The sequence below is a fragment of the Melospiza melodia genome, chromosome 4 (assembly GCF_035770615.1).
Source record: "Melospiza melodia melodia isolate bMelMel2 chromosome 4, bMelMel2.pri, whole genome shotgun sequence".
In the NCBI taxonomy this organism is placed as follows: Eukaryota; Metazoa; Chordata; class Aves; order Passeriformes; family Passerellidae; genus Melospiza; species Melospiza melodia.
In genome coordinates, this window is record NC_086197.1 from 20,908,993 (window position 1) to 20,926,967 (window position 17,975).

Consider the following 17,975-nt stretch of genomic DNA (forward strand, 5'->3'; position numbering starts at 1 on the left):
TTCCAAATAAACCACAAGCCAGAGTGAAATAGAACATTAACACAAAAAGCCCTACTATTTCTCTCCCATATACAATAAATGATGAGAACAATGGGAAGACCACAGGGTGGGAAATCAGTTCCTGAGCCTGCTCTTGTGAAATATCCCCAATAGCAGCAGCCTCTGCTTTTGCTCCTCTAAAAATACAGCTCAATATCTTTTATTGATGCAAACTGGCAGAGCTTCACCGATTTCATTAAAGCTAATTCCTTGTGGCCAACCTGAGATGGACTGTAATTCAGAGAAAAACAGGCAAAATATGCAAATTGGCAATGATTAATATTAAAGCTTATTGATCAACTCAGCAGAGCACCAGTGGTGCGGCACATGCAGTGTCAATATAAAGCCCTGCTCCCCTCTCTCCCAGGGATGCCTCCTTACCTCTCTTTTTGGGAACAGATATGGTGAGGTCACTGTCATCCTCCTTCTTTTTGCTCCCCAAATCAATAGTGTTCACTGTCACTGTGGATCTGATCTCCTGCTGAGCAGCTTTCATGCGATCATACAGCACTTTAAAGAACCTTTCTGACTTCTTCTGCTCCTTTAGTTGCTGGTAAGTCGAATACTGCAAAAAAAGAAGTCTTTAGATATCAATCTTCTAAGGAGGAAGAAATTAAAAAAATACACTTTTTTTTTTTTTTTTTTTTGTGAAACAAATGATGAATAATTATTTCACTTACACAGAACAAATGTTGGCCACTGCCTGACCAGTTCTTTCACAAAGTGATATACAAGGCTGGTAACAAAGACTGATGATAATATTTTAAAATTAGGGTAAAATGGTGAACTGTGCTATTTGCAGTCTTTTAAATGTCACAATATTGTACCTGAAGTTAAATTACTTTGTGACACTCTCCATTTCTCCAGACTTACTAGTCATTATATTCCATCTACAAATAACAGTGAAAAGTGACTTATTATGTAACAACAAGAGAAAGCATGGAACATCAAATATGCAATATTATAGCTTGGATTATATTAATTTTTTGAGCTATAGACAGAATTTATTATTAAATATTATTTTATGTTATTAATTCCAGTCCCTTAGTATAACAGTCAAGCAGGCTGAGGACCATTTGAAACAATTTGCAAACAATCCCAATTCTCTCGTTCTTCCCTCCTCATACTAATTCTCTCTCTTTCCTCAAACATCTGATTTGGCTAAATCTGGGTGACAACATCTAGAAACCATAGTTCAAAGCAAATACATAGAAAAACACCTAGAAACCATAGTTAAAAGCAAATATCTTCTATCAACTGGAATACCAGTCTTCTCAAATGACCAAGTTTTTTTCTCTTTGGAGATTTTGATAAATGTTTCTGAAGGTTTCTAGAAAATAATGTGCTTTCATAAACTTAGAAGTATTATAATTTTTAGATATAATTTTTAATTTTACGAAGACTGACATAAAATAACTGGAGATAATGCTCACATGGCAGTGACCAGATTAAAAGCAGCACAGTGCTACACAGAGAGGGAGAGCTGAAAAACCTTTCCTTCTCCCAAAGAGCTACTGCATAGTAATAGGGCATATTTACATTTGTATTACAGTGGTATATATTCCAGTGACAAACTTCTCAGAGAACTCACAGCAAAAAGGTTCTCTTTATTTGTCTCCAGACCACATGCACCTGAGAATCAATATGTGAATAAGCAGATTAAACAAGTACCTGTGTTTGCGTATTTCCACCTTCAAGCAGCGCAATACCCAGCAGAATGCCCTCGGAGAAAATCCTGTCATTTCTGGTGTTCACTATCACATCTATGACCAGCTCTGAGGCACCTTCTTTGTCCAGGAGGCACTGGATATCAAACATAGTCACCCCAGACTTATCTGCATCTTGTCCTGAAAATCCACCTGCAAATTAGACAAATACACAAATACCATTCGTGTTTGCTTCACACACATATATGAAAATGAACCTATTAGTAGTGATAAAGCACACAATAGCAATGTAATAAATTTAGTTTTGAAATTCTGTCGGGCAAAGTCCCCTTTGATAAAAACAAGATTTTTGTATGAAACTGCAATGTTGGGCTCTAAGAATAAGAAATAAAACAAATCCCTAAGTCATTGTTCTGTCAGGATATTCAGACAATAAATAAGATGGAAAGGACATTGATTTGTTCACTGACCCCTTTTTTAATTCCACTGCTGCATGCACAAAACTGTGAGTAGGTCATTGCTCGGAGATCCTTTTTAAATCTGCTCTTCAATCTCAGGCCTAATCTACAATAAAACTGTGTCCTGGTAAATCCACCCTGGTTATGGGCCTGACCTTCCAGCCAAATGCTTTTGCCACCTTCCAGATCATCATCATTACCATCACCATTATGATGCTTTTTTTAAGAACACAGACCCAAGTTAATCCAAATTAAAGGTGTGGGTTGAAGAAATTTTGCTAAATTGTATTAGCTCATTAAATCAACCACCTTTTATTATCACAGATGATCATCTTTCCTGCTATACTTACTTCTCTAAAGATGTAACTGTGCCTACTTCATTAGTAAAAATACAGTACTGCTTTAATCAGCCAGTACTACTTTGATTAAACTGATTAAAATGCTTCAGACTTTGTGATGATGCCATACACACACACACTTTTTAGAGAGAACTAAAAAAAATAGTAAAACTGCAGTCTCTTATTTGTTAGAGAGCAAAATTTGGCACACAGAATGTTAAGACTGCAAAGATTTTCAGAGTCTATATTGTAATAGTAAAGAAGGAACAGCTGGGTAACATCTGCAAAAGTTGACAAATCTGGGCACGCTTTCAGTGTGCACCGAAAATGCAAAATGCAGTTCTGACCTGGCTCCATACCTAGCTCCAGCCTCATTTCCTATGACATCCATTATTATGGGTTTTCCTAGAAATCACCCTGCAGTAACTTCCTGTGGCTTCTACAGTAGAATGATACAAAAAATTAGCTTATAATGGACCTACAGAGATCATCTACTGAAACAGGAAGATAGGACAGGTTTATCAGAGTCTTGTCCAGTAAAGTTGTAACAAGAACTGACACATTCTACAACCTCTCAGAAAAATCTGTTCTGTTGTCTAAGTATTTTTGAAAAGCTTTTCTTTAGATATTTTTCATGTATCAATAAAGGATCTGGAATGTCAAAAAATTCTTTAATTTCCAGAAACAACATCATCTCTCCAAAAGTTTTCTGCTTCACTGAATTTCTGGATGGTGATTTCCTGGTACCTGCTTTGGTACCTCCAAATGCACCATCTGAGACAAGTGTGAGCAACTTAAAAATAGAAGAGTCTGATACTACCTAAGTGCTTACAGAACACGTTTGATTTATTTACCAACTGAATGCCTGGAGCATGTCCAATGTGCCTATTAGAAAAAATGGTGCTGCTAATTTTGCTCTCTTTAAATGATGTGTGTTGATTTACCTCCCACTTGTGCAGTTTTGCTGTAGCTGGCAGACAGGGGCCCATTCATACCACTTCCATATTCCCCTTTAAAGTACCGATACAGGAGGATTTTCCTTAAAGTGTTGCCCTTTAAGAGAAAAATAAAAATAGAAGAAATGAGAGTTATGGCCAATTTCCTTTGTTCGAAAAGCAAGCTGTTTTACACAGATACATAATTTTTAGTAGGTCTTTCCATTATAATTAGTAAGCACACAAACAGGAAAGTTGTCCAGAAAACAAATATCTAACAGTCTTATCTAACAAATCCCAGGGGGAAAATTCTAAAATAGTGTTGTATAAACTTTTTTGAAGTTTGTTTTAAACTTATTGATTATAAATAAAACACCTCCACTTCAGTAATTCTGACTGGCTATCTGTGAGATGTGTATATTGAAACAAGCTCCACAAATAGCCAGTGCTCTGCAGTCAGTGTGTCTGTGCCCTACCCTGCCATGGCAGCACTTTCTTCCTATTTTCTGAAGCTGAGTGGTACCACTCCCTTTTCTCTGATCTCAGATAATCCAGCTGATCATCTGAAAGAAGCCACATCACATAAAATATTAAAACAGAGATATGACATTTGATAGAACAGCTTAAAAAGCATTCTCTGTATTGCCTTGTTCCTTGACTTCCAAAACCACAACCAGTCAAAATTTGCATGCAGCTCTCTGAAGATCTTCCCTTTTATTTCACTTATGTTCTGCACCACAAGACACCCTGGATTGAGAGTCAGGGGTACCAATTACTTGGCATTTTTATTTTGCCTTCAGTCTCCACAGAACACCTGCAGTCAACACTCAGTTTTACAGAGGCAGAAGGTGACACAACCATTGTAGGCGTATGTGTAACCTCAGATTTCAGAAAGAGGAATAAGTAAGATCTCCAATGCCCAACACAGAAGGGGGAAAATGGTTGCTTCAAGTGTTTGGCATTAAAATTGAACATTTTTTCCCCTACTTTTACTAAACTGCTGGTTTTAATGAAAAAAATTCTGAAAAATATGTGCACTAGAAGCATTCTCAGCATTCAGCAGCTTGCCAGTGCCTGCACATTAGTGCAGCAGTCAAGTTTTCAATCAAAACATCTCTGTGGCCGCCACAGACAGCAGGCAGCAGGAAAGCAAGTCCCAGACACTCTCACTCCCACTTCCCTGTTAACTTGGCAATATTTCCAGTGGCAACCACACACCACAGAGGGGCTTCACTGCTTCATGGACCTTGAAGACAATAGCCTTGTCCACCTGAAAAAAGTGCCAAAATGCAGGACTTTGTGTGCTGCCTGACAATATTAACCAGCCATTCTTTCCTAGCTCTCCCATTCTGATGCTTTCCTTGATAAAATAGTCCGAACAGTCTGTACAGAATTCCCTCATACAGCCAAGGAAAGTACAAGGCCTACAGTAAAATATCAAAAGCTACAAATATAATAGCTGCAAGAAAAATAAGAAGCATCACCTACAGGGAGTTTCCTGGGTGGATTTTCCAGGTCAGATTAATCCAGTGTGCTCTGCATGACAGAGCAAGGCAAAGAACCAGAAGTCTCTGAGGACCTCACACAGATTCCTAACCAGCCTGGTTGTGATGGGGTTTAACCTGGAGTGGTACAGTAATGGACAAGTACAGTAACCAAGCTCATAAGCAATTTTAAGAAGGGTAAGAGCACCAGCTCCTCCTGCTCAACATCCTGTCTTTAGCTGGGACCAAAATCCAGTGTCTCACAGCAAAGTGAACCTCATTTTCCTCATCTCCTGAAGAAGAAAAATATATTAATGATGGGAAAAGAGTTCCCACCAGAACTGATAAACATGGACTGAGAAAAAGGCTAAAGCCCCTTTTCAAGCTTTCGCAGGCATATATATCACAGAATCATAAAACAGTCACACAAATGGGTTCACAGAGCAGAAATCCTTCCTAACTCCCAACGAGGACCCAATCCAGAATGGATCATGTCTTGAGACATGATCTTTTCAACGGAAAGGCTGGCATTTGCCATAGCACAACCACTCAGTTTGAGTCAACCTCCTCAACCAGCAACCTCTGCAGCCTGCTGATGACTAATGGTAAATTATATAAACAGTCACAGAGCAGTCATGGGAAGAAACACCAAAAGCCATCTATAGATAGTTAAGAATACTACCTGTGGTCACGAGCTTTATTGTTCAACCAGAACAGCCCTTATTTTATCAAGAAGAATGTTTAAAACCATAAAATAGCTTTTGACTAATAAACTGAGTGATTTAGCACTGGGGTCTGAATACTAACTACCAGCACATCTCAGATCTTCCTCCTGCCTTGTTACCTTCAAAGACACCAGGCGATATGAAGATGTTTCTCCAGCTGGCTACAGAAAGGGGAAGGAATCCTGCTCCACCCATACCCAAACTAAGGAGCAGATTTAATTTCTTCTTCCAAGAAGTCTTAATTATTAGGATTCCTGCTCTCTCCCAACCTCCCATGAATCCAGACAATAGTTATAGTTCCCAGAAGCTGAAGTGACAAGAGTCAAGGATGCCGTGTTTGAAAAGCAGAAATGTGGTGGAACCTCTGCTTTGCCTGACAGCTGTGTCAGAAACGCACCCCAGGCTCAACCCACACATTTGCAAACTCGGGATCCTCATCTCCTCTGTGATGACCTCAGGCAGCCATATGACTTCCATGAGTCTTGTGAAATGAGCTGCCACTACAAAGAGCAGAAGGGCCCAGCCACACGAACCGGGGCTGAGGAATGCACAGAGAAACGCCCAAGGAATGTATCAGAAACACCCATCACCTCCAGCATGTGACTGTGAGGCACCATCCTAGAAAAAGCTGGAAAGACCCAGCTTCTAGAAGAAGTGCTGATCCTGCTGGCATAGGTGTGTGGGAATGCTTTTATGGGAATGCCAGCAAACACAGGCAAGAACAGCCCCATCACACGGACGAGCTCGTCCGGTCGCTGCCAGGACCAGCCAGACAGCCACGCCATTGATGTCCCTGGGAATGGGCTCCTAACTTAGCACAGCCACAAAATTAATACTGCCCAAAAGCAAACAATCACAGCAGCAGCATGAATAAGCAGTTTGCTGCAGCTACTACACACACTTGTGCCACTAAAGCAGAGGCCAAAAATAAAAGCACACTAAGCAGTGCAGCGCTATCTTCCCTGATTACGTTTCTATATGAGGTAAAAGTCCTGGTCTTCCATACTGAAACTCTCCCCTGCTGGCTACAATACACTTTTATACCTCTTATTAGGGTATGGAAGTGTCATGTAAACATCACTCAGCTGACTGCAATCCTTCCATAATGGATAGAACATTGTATAGCTTTGGAAAAAACACAATGAAACATAACAGTCTTATTGTTGCTGATGAATACCACTGCATTGTCCCTAACAAAAGCTAGGATAAAGACTGAGGACACAAGAAAGCAACAACTGGATATTGTTGTTGCAGTTTTAAATAGCTGGGGATTGACAGGCAAAAGTTTCCAATAGGGAATAATTATTCTAGTAGGAACATGTAGACACAAACAAATTCCATTTTCTCAGTCCGTATTTCATTATGCTCGTTGGTCTTTAAACTTGATTTAAATGCCTTAATACAATGGTTTATTCACTTGCCCTCTCTGGGCCTGCAAAAGGCTGGTTCCACATGAGGATGTGCCAGGAAGTAAAGGCTGAGAGAGGTACCTAAGGCTTACCATGGATACCTGCATCAGCACCAGCTCTCCCTATTACACCACCAAAACTTATCTATCCTGCCTTATATAACTCTGCACACTGCTTAAGGAGTTGGAATTATACATACAACATTCTGGAGGCTGAACAAGAGGGTCTGATGATCTCTTCTGGTTCTTAATCTGTATTAAATTAATGAAGTGGAAATGCTCAGATTATCAGTGATTACACAGAAAAGGCAGCTACATCCAACCAGTGATACAGTGGATGATGCTGCGAGCATATTTCAGCATTAATCCAGGAAGAGGTATGAAAACTAGGCTTATTAAATCCTCATATTTTAATAACTTGCAGCCAAGTATAAAAGAGGAGCTGTTGAGGATCTCTGGTCTACTAATAGAGATTTTCAGAAAGTTTGGAAGAGACACAAAATCTCAGAGAACTCTGAGACGTCTCACATGGAATGATACTTTTCCAAAAGTACCGGGGAGCACTTACTCTTTTTAATGATATCCAGCTCCCTGCCATGAGTTTGATGTCAGTTCTAGGAGAGGCAAAGGAATGGCTGATTTTGCATTCCATTAACACAAAATTAAAGGAAGTTACTATATATTGATGGCAGTTTTAATGTTGGCATCATGTTGTAATAATTGCCTCAATACAGGTTTGCCAAAACAGACCTTCTGAAACTTCTGAAGATTATCTTCTGCTTTTGCTAAAAATAAAAATGTCATTCTGGTAAAGTTTGATAAACTTTGCAGTGTGACACAATGCTGTAAGGCAAAATTTTTGATTAAGTAAGCCCAGAAGGATAGTTATCAAGTGGCTTAACAACTCAGTGCCTGATAGAATTCAATGTGCAATTTAAAGCAAGAAATCATAAACAAATATATGGGCTTCTAATGGGCAAACTCATGAAGTATGTATTGTGTGCCTCATTTGGGGCTTTTCTTAATGAAATTAAATCATACAGAAAATAATTATTAATTGTGTTTGGAAAGGACACACACACAAAAAAGAGGGGATAAGGTCAAGTCACTGCTAACAATTTAGGCATCATTTATAAAACTGACTAGAAGTAAACAATATGAGTGTCATTATGTCCAAACCTCTGTATGTCTTATTAACAATAAAATGGAGAACCCACCAAAAAAATGGAGGATTCTGTTCTAGGAGGTCATGACTTTGGGGAAGAATGAAAAGCCCAAGAGAAAAATCAGTGCAATGACAACTCCCCAAATCCCACAATTCTGCAAAGGGTAACAAGAGCTGTTATGTGGGATTTGTGAGACTCTCTCACTTATTCACATGCAGGAGCACATTACTGTAGCAATAATACCACATAACAAGTTAGTGTCCACAGTTCAAGAATGCTGACAAATTGGATCAGGTTTAGAGAAGCTCCACAAGAGTGATTAGAGAATAAAACAAATCTTTTCATCAGAAATTCAAGGCATTCAATCTACTGAGTTTATCAGTCTAAGCATGAACTCTGTTTCTGACTATCTACATAAGAAATCTGATATAATGGATGACTTCAGTCTAAAGATAAAAGGTGCAAGACATAGTGGTGAGAAGCTGAAAATGGGGAAATTCAGCTAGAAAAGAGGTAGAGGCAGCTGGGTTATTCAGTTTGTGGGTTATGAATTTTATTTTTATTTTATATAACAGTAGTGGCATTTAGCTATTGGAACAGCTTAAGAAGAGGTGTGATAGTCTGTACTGCTGGCAGTTACTAAACCACGACTAGGTGGCTTCTCAGACAGAAACTATTTGAAGATCTTGTGGTCTATATTAGGAGAACAAGCTGGGTGAAAAAAATATGTCATCTCACATAATCTATGAAGACATCATGCTACCTTTTCCTGTAGTAAATATAGATGAGGCTTTCTATGAAGGCTGTTTAAAAGACACCTACTTCTACATGTTTCTTGTCATTATTTATAAATGAAATTTCTAGTCTACTTAGTCTGAGTGCCCACTTCAGGATGATTTTTTTGGTTGTTGCTTATGTTGTTGTTTCTTTTCACCCATTTTGTTCCCTTATTTCTCTTGGAGACAAAACATGGTGGGAGAAGGAGTTTTGTGCAAGTGGTTTCTGTGGAGATACCACAATTGGTTTTAAAAGTCTTTAAATTATGATACAACCTGCTCTTGAAATGCAAGATGACACAGAAATCTCCCCGTCTCCAAAAGGGATCAGCTGAGGCCACGGCTACCACACGCATGGAGTTGCACAAGCACGGGCTTGGAAGACAGCCCCCAAGTCTTGACTCCTATTATGTCCACAAAGTGGAAAATTTCTGTTTTCATGATGCCAGCAGCTTCCAGGGGGCTCACAAATTGGGAGAAGTTGTTTGTTTTGGGGAGTTGTTTGTTTGCTTTTACACAGAGTGAGCTTTTTCTTGGTTTTGATCTTTTTGCAACAAGATGTTTTCATAGCCAACTGATAGTTGAAAGTCATATATTTTCACCAATAAAATATGACACCCAACAGCACAGTTATTTGCACACTGGGGCGTTTATTCACACCAGGGAAAAAAGCACTTTCAAATATGAAGTTGGGTCCAGCTGGTGTCCAGTTCTGCTTCCACTAAAATCAACGGGAGATTTGCCAGCAACTTAAGTAGGAGAAGGAGCAGACATGCACTTTGCCAGGCAAAAGTGTTTTATCCAAGTTTAAAAAGAAAAAACAACCCAAAATATGCACCAGACTTCATGACACAGTTCTCTTAGGAGAACAGAGCTGGCCACCCACACCTCTCAGCTGTCTCTCATTAGGCAGAGACATCCCACATTTCAAATGTGCCATTGTTCAATCCTACACAAAACTGGGAGGAATCCGACTTCTCTCCATACAAATTTCCTGCATCACAAATACTAACTGATAAACTTGAGACTGTAACTAATGCAGAGATGCATTGACAGGCTCAGATAAAAAAAACAACTGAGTACAACCTTCTTTAAAACCAAACTATAGTTGCTCTAAAAAGGAGTTCATTTTTCAAGCAGTCTTTTAATTCTTCTTTCCTTTGCAGTTCTAGGTTCCATAGAAAGCTGGAAGCTTAAGTGCCAAACTATTGCAAAATAACTGCTATTGCCAGTCCATTTTCAATATGGATAGGGAAAAGAATACGGGATACATCACAAAAAACCCACAGGTTTTGCCTGATAACTGTCCAATTTTGCACCCTGAAGAAACTCAGGAAAGCATCATATTAAGAGAAAGATTTTTTTGGCAGTAACTCTAAAAAGTGGCTCCACTAGGAATATAGCAGGAGAGAAAAATTGTTTGGGTTAGTGAAAACCACAGCATTGGGACGTTTATACTTAGACTGAGAAGAAAACACTTTGAAAAACACACTCTGATTTTGTAATTATATAATTTTTCTATTAGGCCATAAAGTATTAGTAGCTGCTGAATGGGTTTTTTTTCTCAAATATCAGATCTCTAGATATGTATATATGTATTTATATATAGAGATAACAAGTCTTTGCTGTGGGCAAATATTATTGTTTATATCTGTCACTTTTGCATATAAACTGTGCACTTACAAACCAGGTCATGTTTGCACCTCTGTAATTTTTCCTTTCAGACTTCCTCCAGTACAAGACAAAGCACTGAGATACACAATAACTCAAGTTCTCCACCACAGAAGGAAAACAATATAAGATTTGATCACAATTATTCAGAAGCATTTATGAGTGCACCATCAATAAAAGACTGTAGGAAAAGACCAGATCTGAGAAGCACAATTTTCAAAGACTAAAATTATCTAACTCTTATGCTGCAGGGGGTAAACTTTCAAAGTGATGCACAGGGAGTTATGCACACAAATCCCATTATTTTTTAACAGGATTTCTCTGTGGAACTCCTCATACTCTGCAAGAAAAAAAAAATTACCCCTAAGTGCCCTAATGTGAATATTTACCAAAACAGACACTTAATTTCCAGATGCATACTTATGAGCACTACCGTGCTCTGACGTTTTATGAGCAATTTGTAACAGGCAGCAATGGAAAATAATAGAAGTGGCCAAACACCAATTTCATGACATTATTCTCTTTTGCCATATTGCTATTAGGTTGAACTTCAAAGCCAGAGCATTACAGACACCTGATTTACTAGCTAAGGGATGCTCAGCAGATGCAGTGCCTGCCCTGGTTTGGATCAGATAGAGCAGAATCTTCACCTGTTGGCTCAGAGCTTTCAAGGTCAGGAGGCACTTCTGTATTTCAGTTTTCTGCTCATTTTTACCCACCACCAGTTCCACTGACTTCTTAACTTCTTCCTTGACTACTAATAAATGATACTAACATGATCACAAAATCATAGAATGATAGCCCGGTTTGGGTTGAAAGGGACCTTAAAGATCATCCAGTCCCACCCCCTGCTATGGGCAGGAACAGCTTCCACTATCCCTGCTTGCTCAGAGCCCCATCCAGCCTGGCCTTGGACACTGCCAGGGATCCAGGGGCAGCCACAGCTGCTCTGGGCACCCTGTGCCAGGGCCTCAGCACCCTCACAGGGGAGAATTTCTTCCTCATATCCAATCTAACCCTGCTCTCTGTCAGTGTGAAGCCATTGCCCCCTGTCCTGTCATTCCAGGCCCTTGTCAAGAGTCTCTCTCCATCTTTTCTGTGGGCTCCCTTCAGGCACTGGAAGGGCACAGTGAGGTCACCCTGAAGACTGTTGATGACACTTCAAAAATTCAGAATTTGTACTTAGGTCACTGCTTACCTTTGAAGGAACCTATGCACTTTCTAAACCAGGTTAGAAATCAGAATTATTTTGCAACCCAGGTTATAGGCTTTTCTTTGGATTTGACATGATTTTTGGGTAGTACTAATATAATACTAAATGAGTACTTCTCATTGGTTCTTAACAGTTTCTAGTTTTACTGTGTACATGACATTAAAACATGTCCTGTGCCACTTTCTTCAACCAACAGAAATGTTCACAGTAATATGAATTATTCAGTTAGAAGTGCTCTATATGTCTGTATTACTTTTTAAAAAAAGTGATTAGAAAAGAAACTAATTTTCAGCATCCTTGCAAAATAATCAAGGGGCTTATGAAGTGTCTCAAAACAATCCCAAGACTGAGTCAAAAGTGACCATTTTTTCCTTCAGTGCCACTCACCTCAGAACACCACTGTATTCAACACACGGAACTGCCACATTCTGTCTTTCCATGATTTAAAGATGTGCTTTGGACAATGATCAGCAACCCTGTATCCAGAGTGCCCTGAGAGCCAGCCTGACAAAATGATCAACACACCTGACACTTCTGGGAAACGCTTCTTGCATTCTTAGATGGAAACAGACACCAAATTGTTGCTGATTTCCTGGATTTCAGGCATTAAGAGGAAAAAAACCAGGTGTGTATATGTGTTTGTGTCAGCCTCCAAATATACTTGTGGCTAGTGCAAAGGAAAACAGCTGGTCAAAACATATTCCAGCAGCTTCCATCCACACAGCAAACCAGGAACAGAAGGGAACCAACCTTGCAGAGGTTCAGGGCAGCAGAAATATTTAAATCATTATCAGTGGTGTGTGGAAACATTGTCTTAGCATCCACCTTGCTGGAAAACCAGCACAAATCTGCTCCAAAAAATAATGTGGGTGTGGTAAGGATACAGCAGGAGATGTCCTAAGTGGTGACTGCAGTGATGGGCAGATTGTCCCTTCGCTCTGTGCTGCACAGCACAGCAGGGAAAACAAAGCATCCCCCTCCTTTTCTAAGCAGAGGAGAACAATTCCCACCTGGAACAAAGCCAGCTCCTGCCCTGCTTTCACTACATCTGTGAAATTAGGTGGCATTTCAGACAAACAGAAAAGTAGAGCAAAGTTAGAAAACACTACAAGTCAAGCGCTTTATTAGCTATCCATTTTGACAGGGATAATTTGAAAATATTTATAATTCATGTTCTCCAGTTTAAAAAAAAAAAAAAAAAAAAAAAAAAGTAGTAGTAGTAGCAGCAGCTTGGATAAATTTCCAGTAAATTTGGTCGGGAATTTTCTATTCATGTCAACTCTCCGAACTGTATAATCCTTTTCAGGATGGTATCAGGATAAAAACTGGCACCGGAAGTCCAGCACCTAAAATTTTGTGCTTGTATGAGAATTCCAATCTACATTGAATAAAAAGTCCAGAACAAAACCAATCACCCCACCACTATGCTAATTTCTACTGCTCCTGGTCCTAGGAATAGTACTTGGAAATGTGAAACCTGTGCGGCCAGAGCCACAGTGTCATAAAAAAAAAAGAGAAAGAAAAGGAAAAAAACCCTAAAATATGTGGATGGACATTGACTGCCAGATATGGCAAATACCAAATAAATATTAAGCAACTCCTCTGGTAGATTTGCTGATTTTTGTCAGGTCCTTGCTGCTGACTCTCAGCAAGGACATAGCTGTTAACACTTGGCTGTCACCACAAGGAGCCACACCTCCTCTTCCTCAAACAGCAAATCCACTCCCAAGTAGCTAAGAAATGATGGCAATGCAGGATTAGGAGGTAAAGCCTCACCAGAAGGAAAGGACCCCTTGATCAAGTGTGAGAACTGGATCATCTTGTGACTAAAACAATGTCATTCAGCACCTGAGCTCTTGTTCCTGCCCTGGCAAAGGCTGGGCTGCCACAGAGAACAGCTGGGCTCTGCCACATCCCTGGTGCTGAGCTCCTCAGGAGGCTGGAAAAAGGCCTTTGGGAGGTTTATTCCCCAGGAATGGGGAACCAGATCCTGGCTCAGAGCCTGGGCAAGGCCAGGCTACCCCACCTCCCATTAATGTCATTCTTAAGTGAGCAGGATAAGCCTCTCCAGGCTCACTCAGGGATTACCCTGGACTTTACCCACTGATTCACAAACCTACAGTGACTTGGTGATGGAGCTTTCCTGGCACATGGTGATGGTCTTTCCTGGCGTATCTGAACTTTCTATGACAGAGCTTCTCTTCCAAACAACTGATAGACATTCTGAGTTTTGAAGGCAACTTTTGCTAGGAAAAACCTCTCTTCTTCCAAAGCAGTTCACAATCCTCCCTTTTAAATTAGAGGACAATATTAGCTTTTCACTCTTGGAGTCTAAAATTTCATCAGTTGAAACAAATAAATCCAATAACATCCTTTGAAGACTGCCATGGAAATAATTCTGACTTTGTGCAGCACTGCAGCAGAAGGTTCATAAACCACTTCTATTAGCCAAAGTTGCTGCATGAAACTGAGACGTTGTATTAAGAGAGCACCATTTTGTTTTTAATAACTGTCAGAGATATTTGGCTGTCACATCAGAGCCCAATAGTTTTTTAGGTGTCATCTTATTTCAGGAGCAACAACAATTTCTAAATGCCAGATTTCCCAAGATCGGGAAAAAGTTATCTTCTATGTTACACAGAAGAAAACCTGAAACATTGAAGCCACTCTATAACTAATTGAAAAAATGACCAAAATTTGCTTGAAATTAAATCAGCTGTTCAAAGGTACAGACAAGGGGGAGATGAAGTCACATTTTCATGAGCCTGTCTCAGCTTTTCAAATTCCCACTTCTAACAGACAGATTCCTATTTATAGAAAATTTAATACGCAAGCTGTTCACCCATAATATCAAATTGCCCCTTTATATTTAATATTTGCTAAAATTGTGGAGTTATTTATGTCCCAGATAAGACTGCAGCACACGTGCATTAGCTGTTTCATCATACCAGATTTTAGCATATATTTATTATGAAGCTGTTGCCATTATAATGCCTAAATGTCTATTGCTTCCAAGGAGAAATATATTATCACTGGAATGTTCCTACACGCACAGCATGTAGCTATGGAAATACAATGTCATGGGCTTCTTTAGAGGTGTTAAGTACAGCACAGATTGACTGGGAGCCAGCAGGAAACCTGCTCTGGAAGTCCTGGAACAGCAATTTTTTTCTTCTGTGTTTCAAGGGTGCTGATATTCCCATTCCTGACATCTCTTTGATAAATGCCACATAACATCCCAACATCAGGGCTCAACAGCATTATGAAAACCAAGAAGAATTTTACAGTTCCAGTAACTGGGAATTAAACTGCACAGGCATGGCACCAAGTCAGTGCTTTTAATGAACACAAAAAAACCCCCAGCAACAGTTTTAGAGGCTACAAAACTGGCTGCTTAGGCTATTCTGATTATTGGTAAAATCCTCTGCTCTGAATGCAGCAAAACATCTTGTGAAAACATGGAGTAGGGTGAGAAATAATACAGACAAAATTAGTGCTCTAAGTTGGATCAGCGACACAGTTTCATCTAAGAGCTGTGTTTTCAACAGGTTGTCATTTCCTAGAAGGGTCAGAGAAGTGCTGGGAGCACACAAAGTTGTGGAAAAACTCTGGTATTACAGATTGAGATTGCTGACCTCAGAAAAAAACACAGCAAAAACATAGCAAAGCTTCTATGGGGTGGAGATTGGAGGTTGGGAATTCCTGTCTCTTCTCCCACTCAAAAAGTATCCCCCAGTGAAATGTGAAGAGGATCAATGAAAAAGTGATAAAGAAGGAATTGTTAGCCCACACATAATTAGATGGCCATGGGAAGTCACCAAGGCCAAGAATTCAGCAAGACTCAGAAAAGGATTTGGGCATTTCTATAGACAAGTTAAACCAGTTACAATAGCAAATGTTAAAAAAACAACTATGGGAAAGAAGACAAAATCTCTTGCTTTAGGGCCCACAGATTTATGATCTTACTGTTAAGGATTATCCCAAGATTTCAGGAAGAATAGAAAACTTGAAGTCTGCCTGCAGTGGGGGTTCTTAGACCTTCTGAAGCATCTGGTGATGGCCACACAGCAAGAAACACTCTTAATCCTCTGGTTTGACCCTCTTTAGCAATTCACATGTGTTTAAAAGAGAACATGAAGTGTACCAAGTCTATTTGTATTGGATCCAAAATCCAGTGCAACCCAATGTAAGTTCAAGAGGAAAAGAGTTTTTATTAAATCTCTGATGAGGAGACATGGAAAGCATGACAGCGATCCAAAATATCAGCTGGAACCCTGACTCCAACAGGCTAAACAGAGAACTCCCATAGCAAGAAAACACATTACCAAGATCCTAACGTGAAGAAGATCTGCATTTTGTCTATCTGATAAATATTCTTAGCAAAATACTACTAGTTTATACAAAAAAACAATGGTAGAAACACTTCAGCTTTTGAACAGAAGGCAGTTTCTTAGAGAGAAGCTCCAGGCTCCCTTCCCCAGGGAGACATTCTGCTGGTGTGGAGCTGGGGACACACACTCACTTGCTCAGCCAGGTGACTCCAAATTCTCCTTCTCACTCCCACAGAAAACTCTTCTGGTTTGTACTAACAAAGTCCAAAGGCACCAAAGAATGTCTCTGCACGGCAGAGACAGCCACAGCATCAGCCTTCTCAGCTCTGATGACAGCCTATGAACACCAGATCCCTCATTTAGCCCTAAATAACACTGACCAGAACGTCACCATTATTTAGTTCCTTTAATTAATTACCACTTTGCAAAGGCTTTGTTTCATAAATTGGTTTCCTATACATATTAGTGCCTTTCTGTCTCCCTGTGGGTCCACTTGATGATGAAATGGCTTTTTTTACTACAAAGGACTGAGTGTCACTTGATGCCTCCACCTACATACTTAATGTCCCTCTCTGGCCTAAAACTCCTCATAAGTAGAAGCAAGCATTAGCATTCTAACTGTGGCACCATGAGCTGCTGAGACTCAGCCAAAAGCCTGACAGATTTATATAGTGCAGAAGGGATGATGCAGGAGACCAGGAGAGGATCTGGATTTTGTCTCTCCTTCTTTGCTGTCCTCCATCTTTTTTCTTCCTCCTTGTCCCCTCCGAATTTGCTTTTTTCCTCCTTATCCCCTGGCTGTTCCAAGGACACATTATAATCCGTGTGACACTTGATTTGTAGCTTTTGCCCCTCAGTTACTCTGGCAATCCTGCCTCTTGTTTAACAAAGCAGCTCTGGAGGACACTGGGAAAGGGCAAGTGAGCACTTGGGAAGAAAGCATCTGCTTAAAAGTTGAGCCTTTTCCTTCTCCTCCACACTTGAGTCACCAAGCCAAACTCCCAGCAGAAACACACCTGATGATTCACTTTTGCAAAAGCATTGGAACTGACAGAACAAACCAAGATGAAGCAAAATGATGTCCAAAAAAATTAGACAGGAAAACTTTAAGATGGGAGCAAGCTGGCAGATGAAAAAGTTCCAAGCATGGCAGCTGGTTCTGCAGAGAATTTTCCTCAGGCTTTGGTATATGCAGATAAGTACCTCAGACTACTGCAAAAAATCATTATAGACAAGAACAGAAACTCATCTTGATGAACATGTATTCTGCAAATCAACAAGGAGATGGGGAAGGAAGTAGGATAATTTTTGGAGTCTAATCTTGGACTCAACTATGAGAGAAGTCAAAGAAAACTGAGTATACCAAGTACTGACAGAAGACCTAGATAAAAAAATGCTATGGCAAACCTCACAGCAGGATGTTCTGCAGTGTTAAGTAGAAACTTTAATTTGGAATTTGCTTGCTGCAAAGCCCTTAACATTTTTAGCACAAGACTCAGGTTTAATTTGAATAGGTCTGAGCAAGAGACATATTTACAGTGGCAAAGGTGTTTTATTTTGTTTTCACTAGCAGAATGCTCAAATGGCTAATTAAAACCAAATTCTATTACCAAAAAAGAAAAAAAATATTAGAGACAGTGCCTTTTTTAAAATTACCTGATGTTTAAGGCAGACTAAATTGAGTCAGTTTCTGGGAATGTGCATGCTCTGACCTGTGTGAAAAGGCTGCCCAGGGACTGTGTACAGGCAAGACAGTTACCATGG

The 17,975-nt window shown here is 39.8% G+C and overlaps 1 protein-coding gene across 2 annotated transcripts in view; it reads right to left on the reverse strand.

Annotated features, from left to right (window-relative positions):
- The window catches only part of ITPR2 (inositol 1,4,5-trisphosphate receptor type 2), a 243,686-nt gene that overhangs the window by 74,400 nt on the left and 151,311 nt on the right, over positions 1-17,975 (reverse strand). For both annotated transcript variants that reach the window (XM_063154180.1, XM_063154179.1), the window contains 3 exons: positions 3,447-3,555; positions 1,711-1,898; positions 421-604 (listed from right to left, as the gene is read on the reverse strand). In XM_063154180.1, coding sequence (XP_063010250.1) covers positions 421-604; positions 1,711-1,898; positions 3,447-3,555 — 481 coding nt within the window. The remainder of the gene's footprint in view (positions 1-420; positions 605-1,710; positions 1,899-3,446; positions 3,556-17,975) is intronic.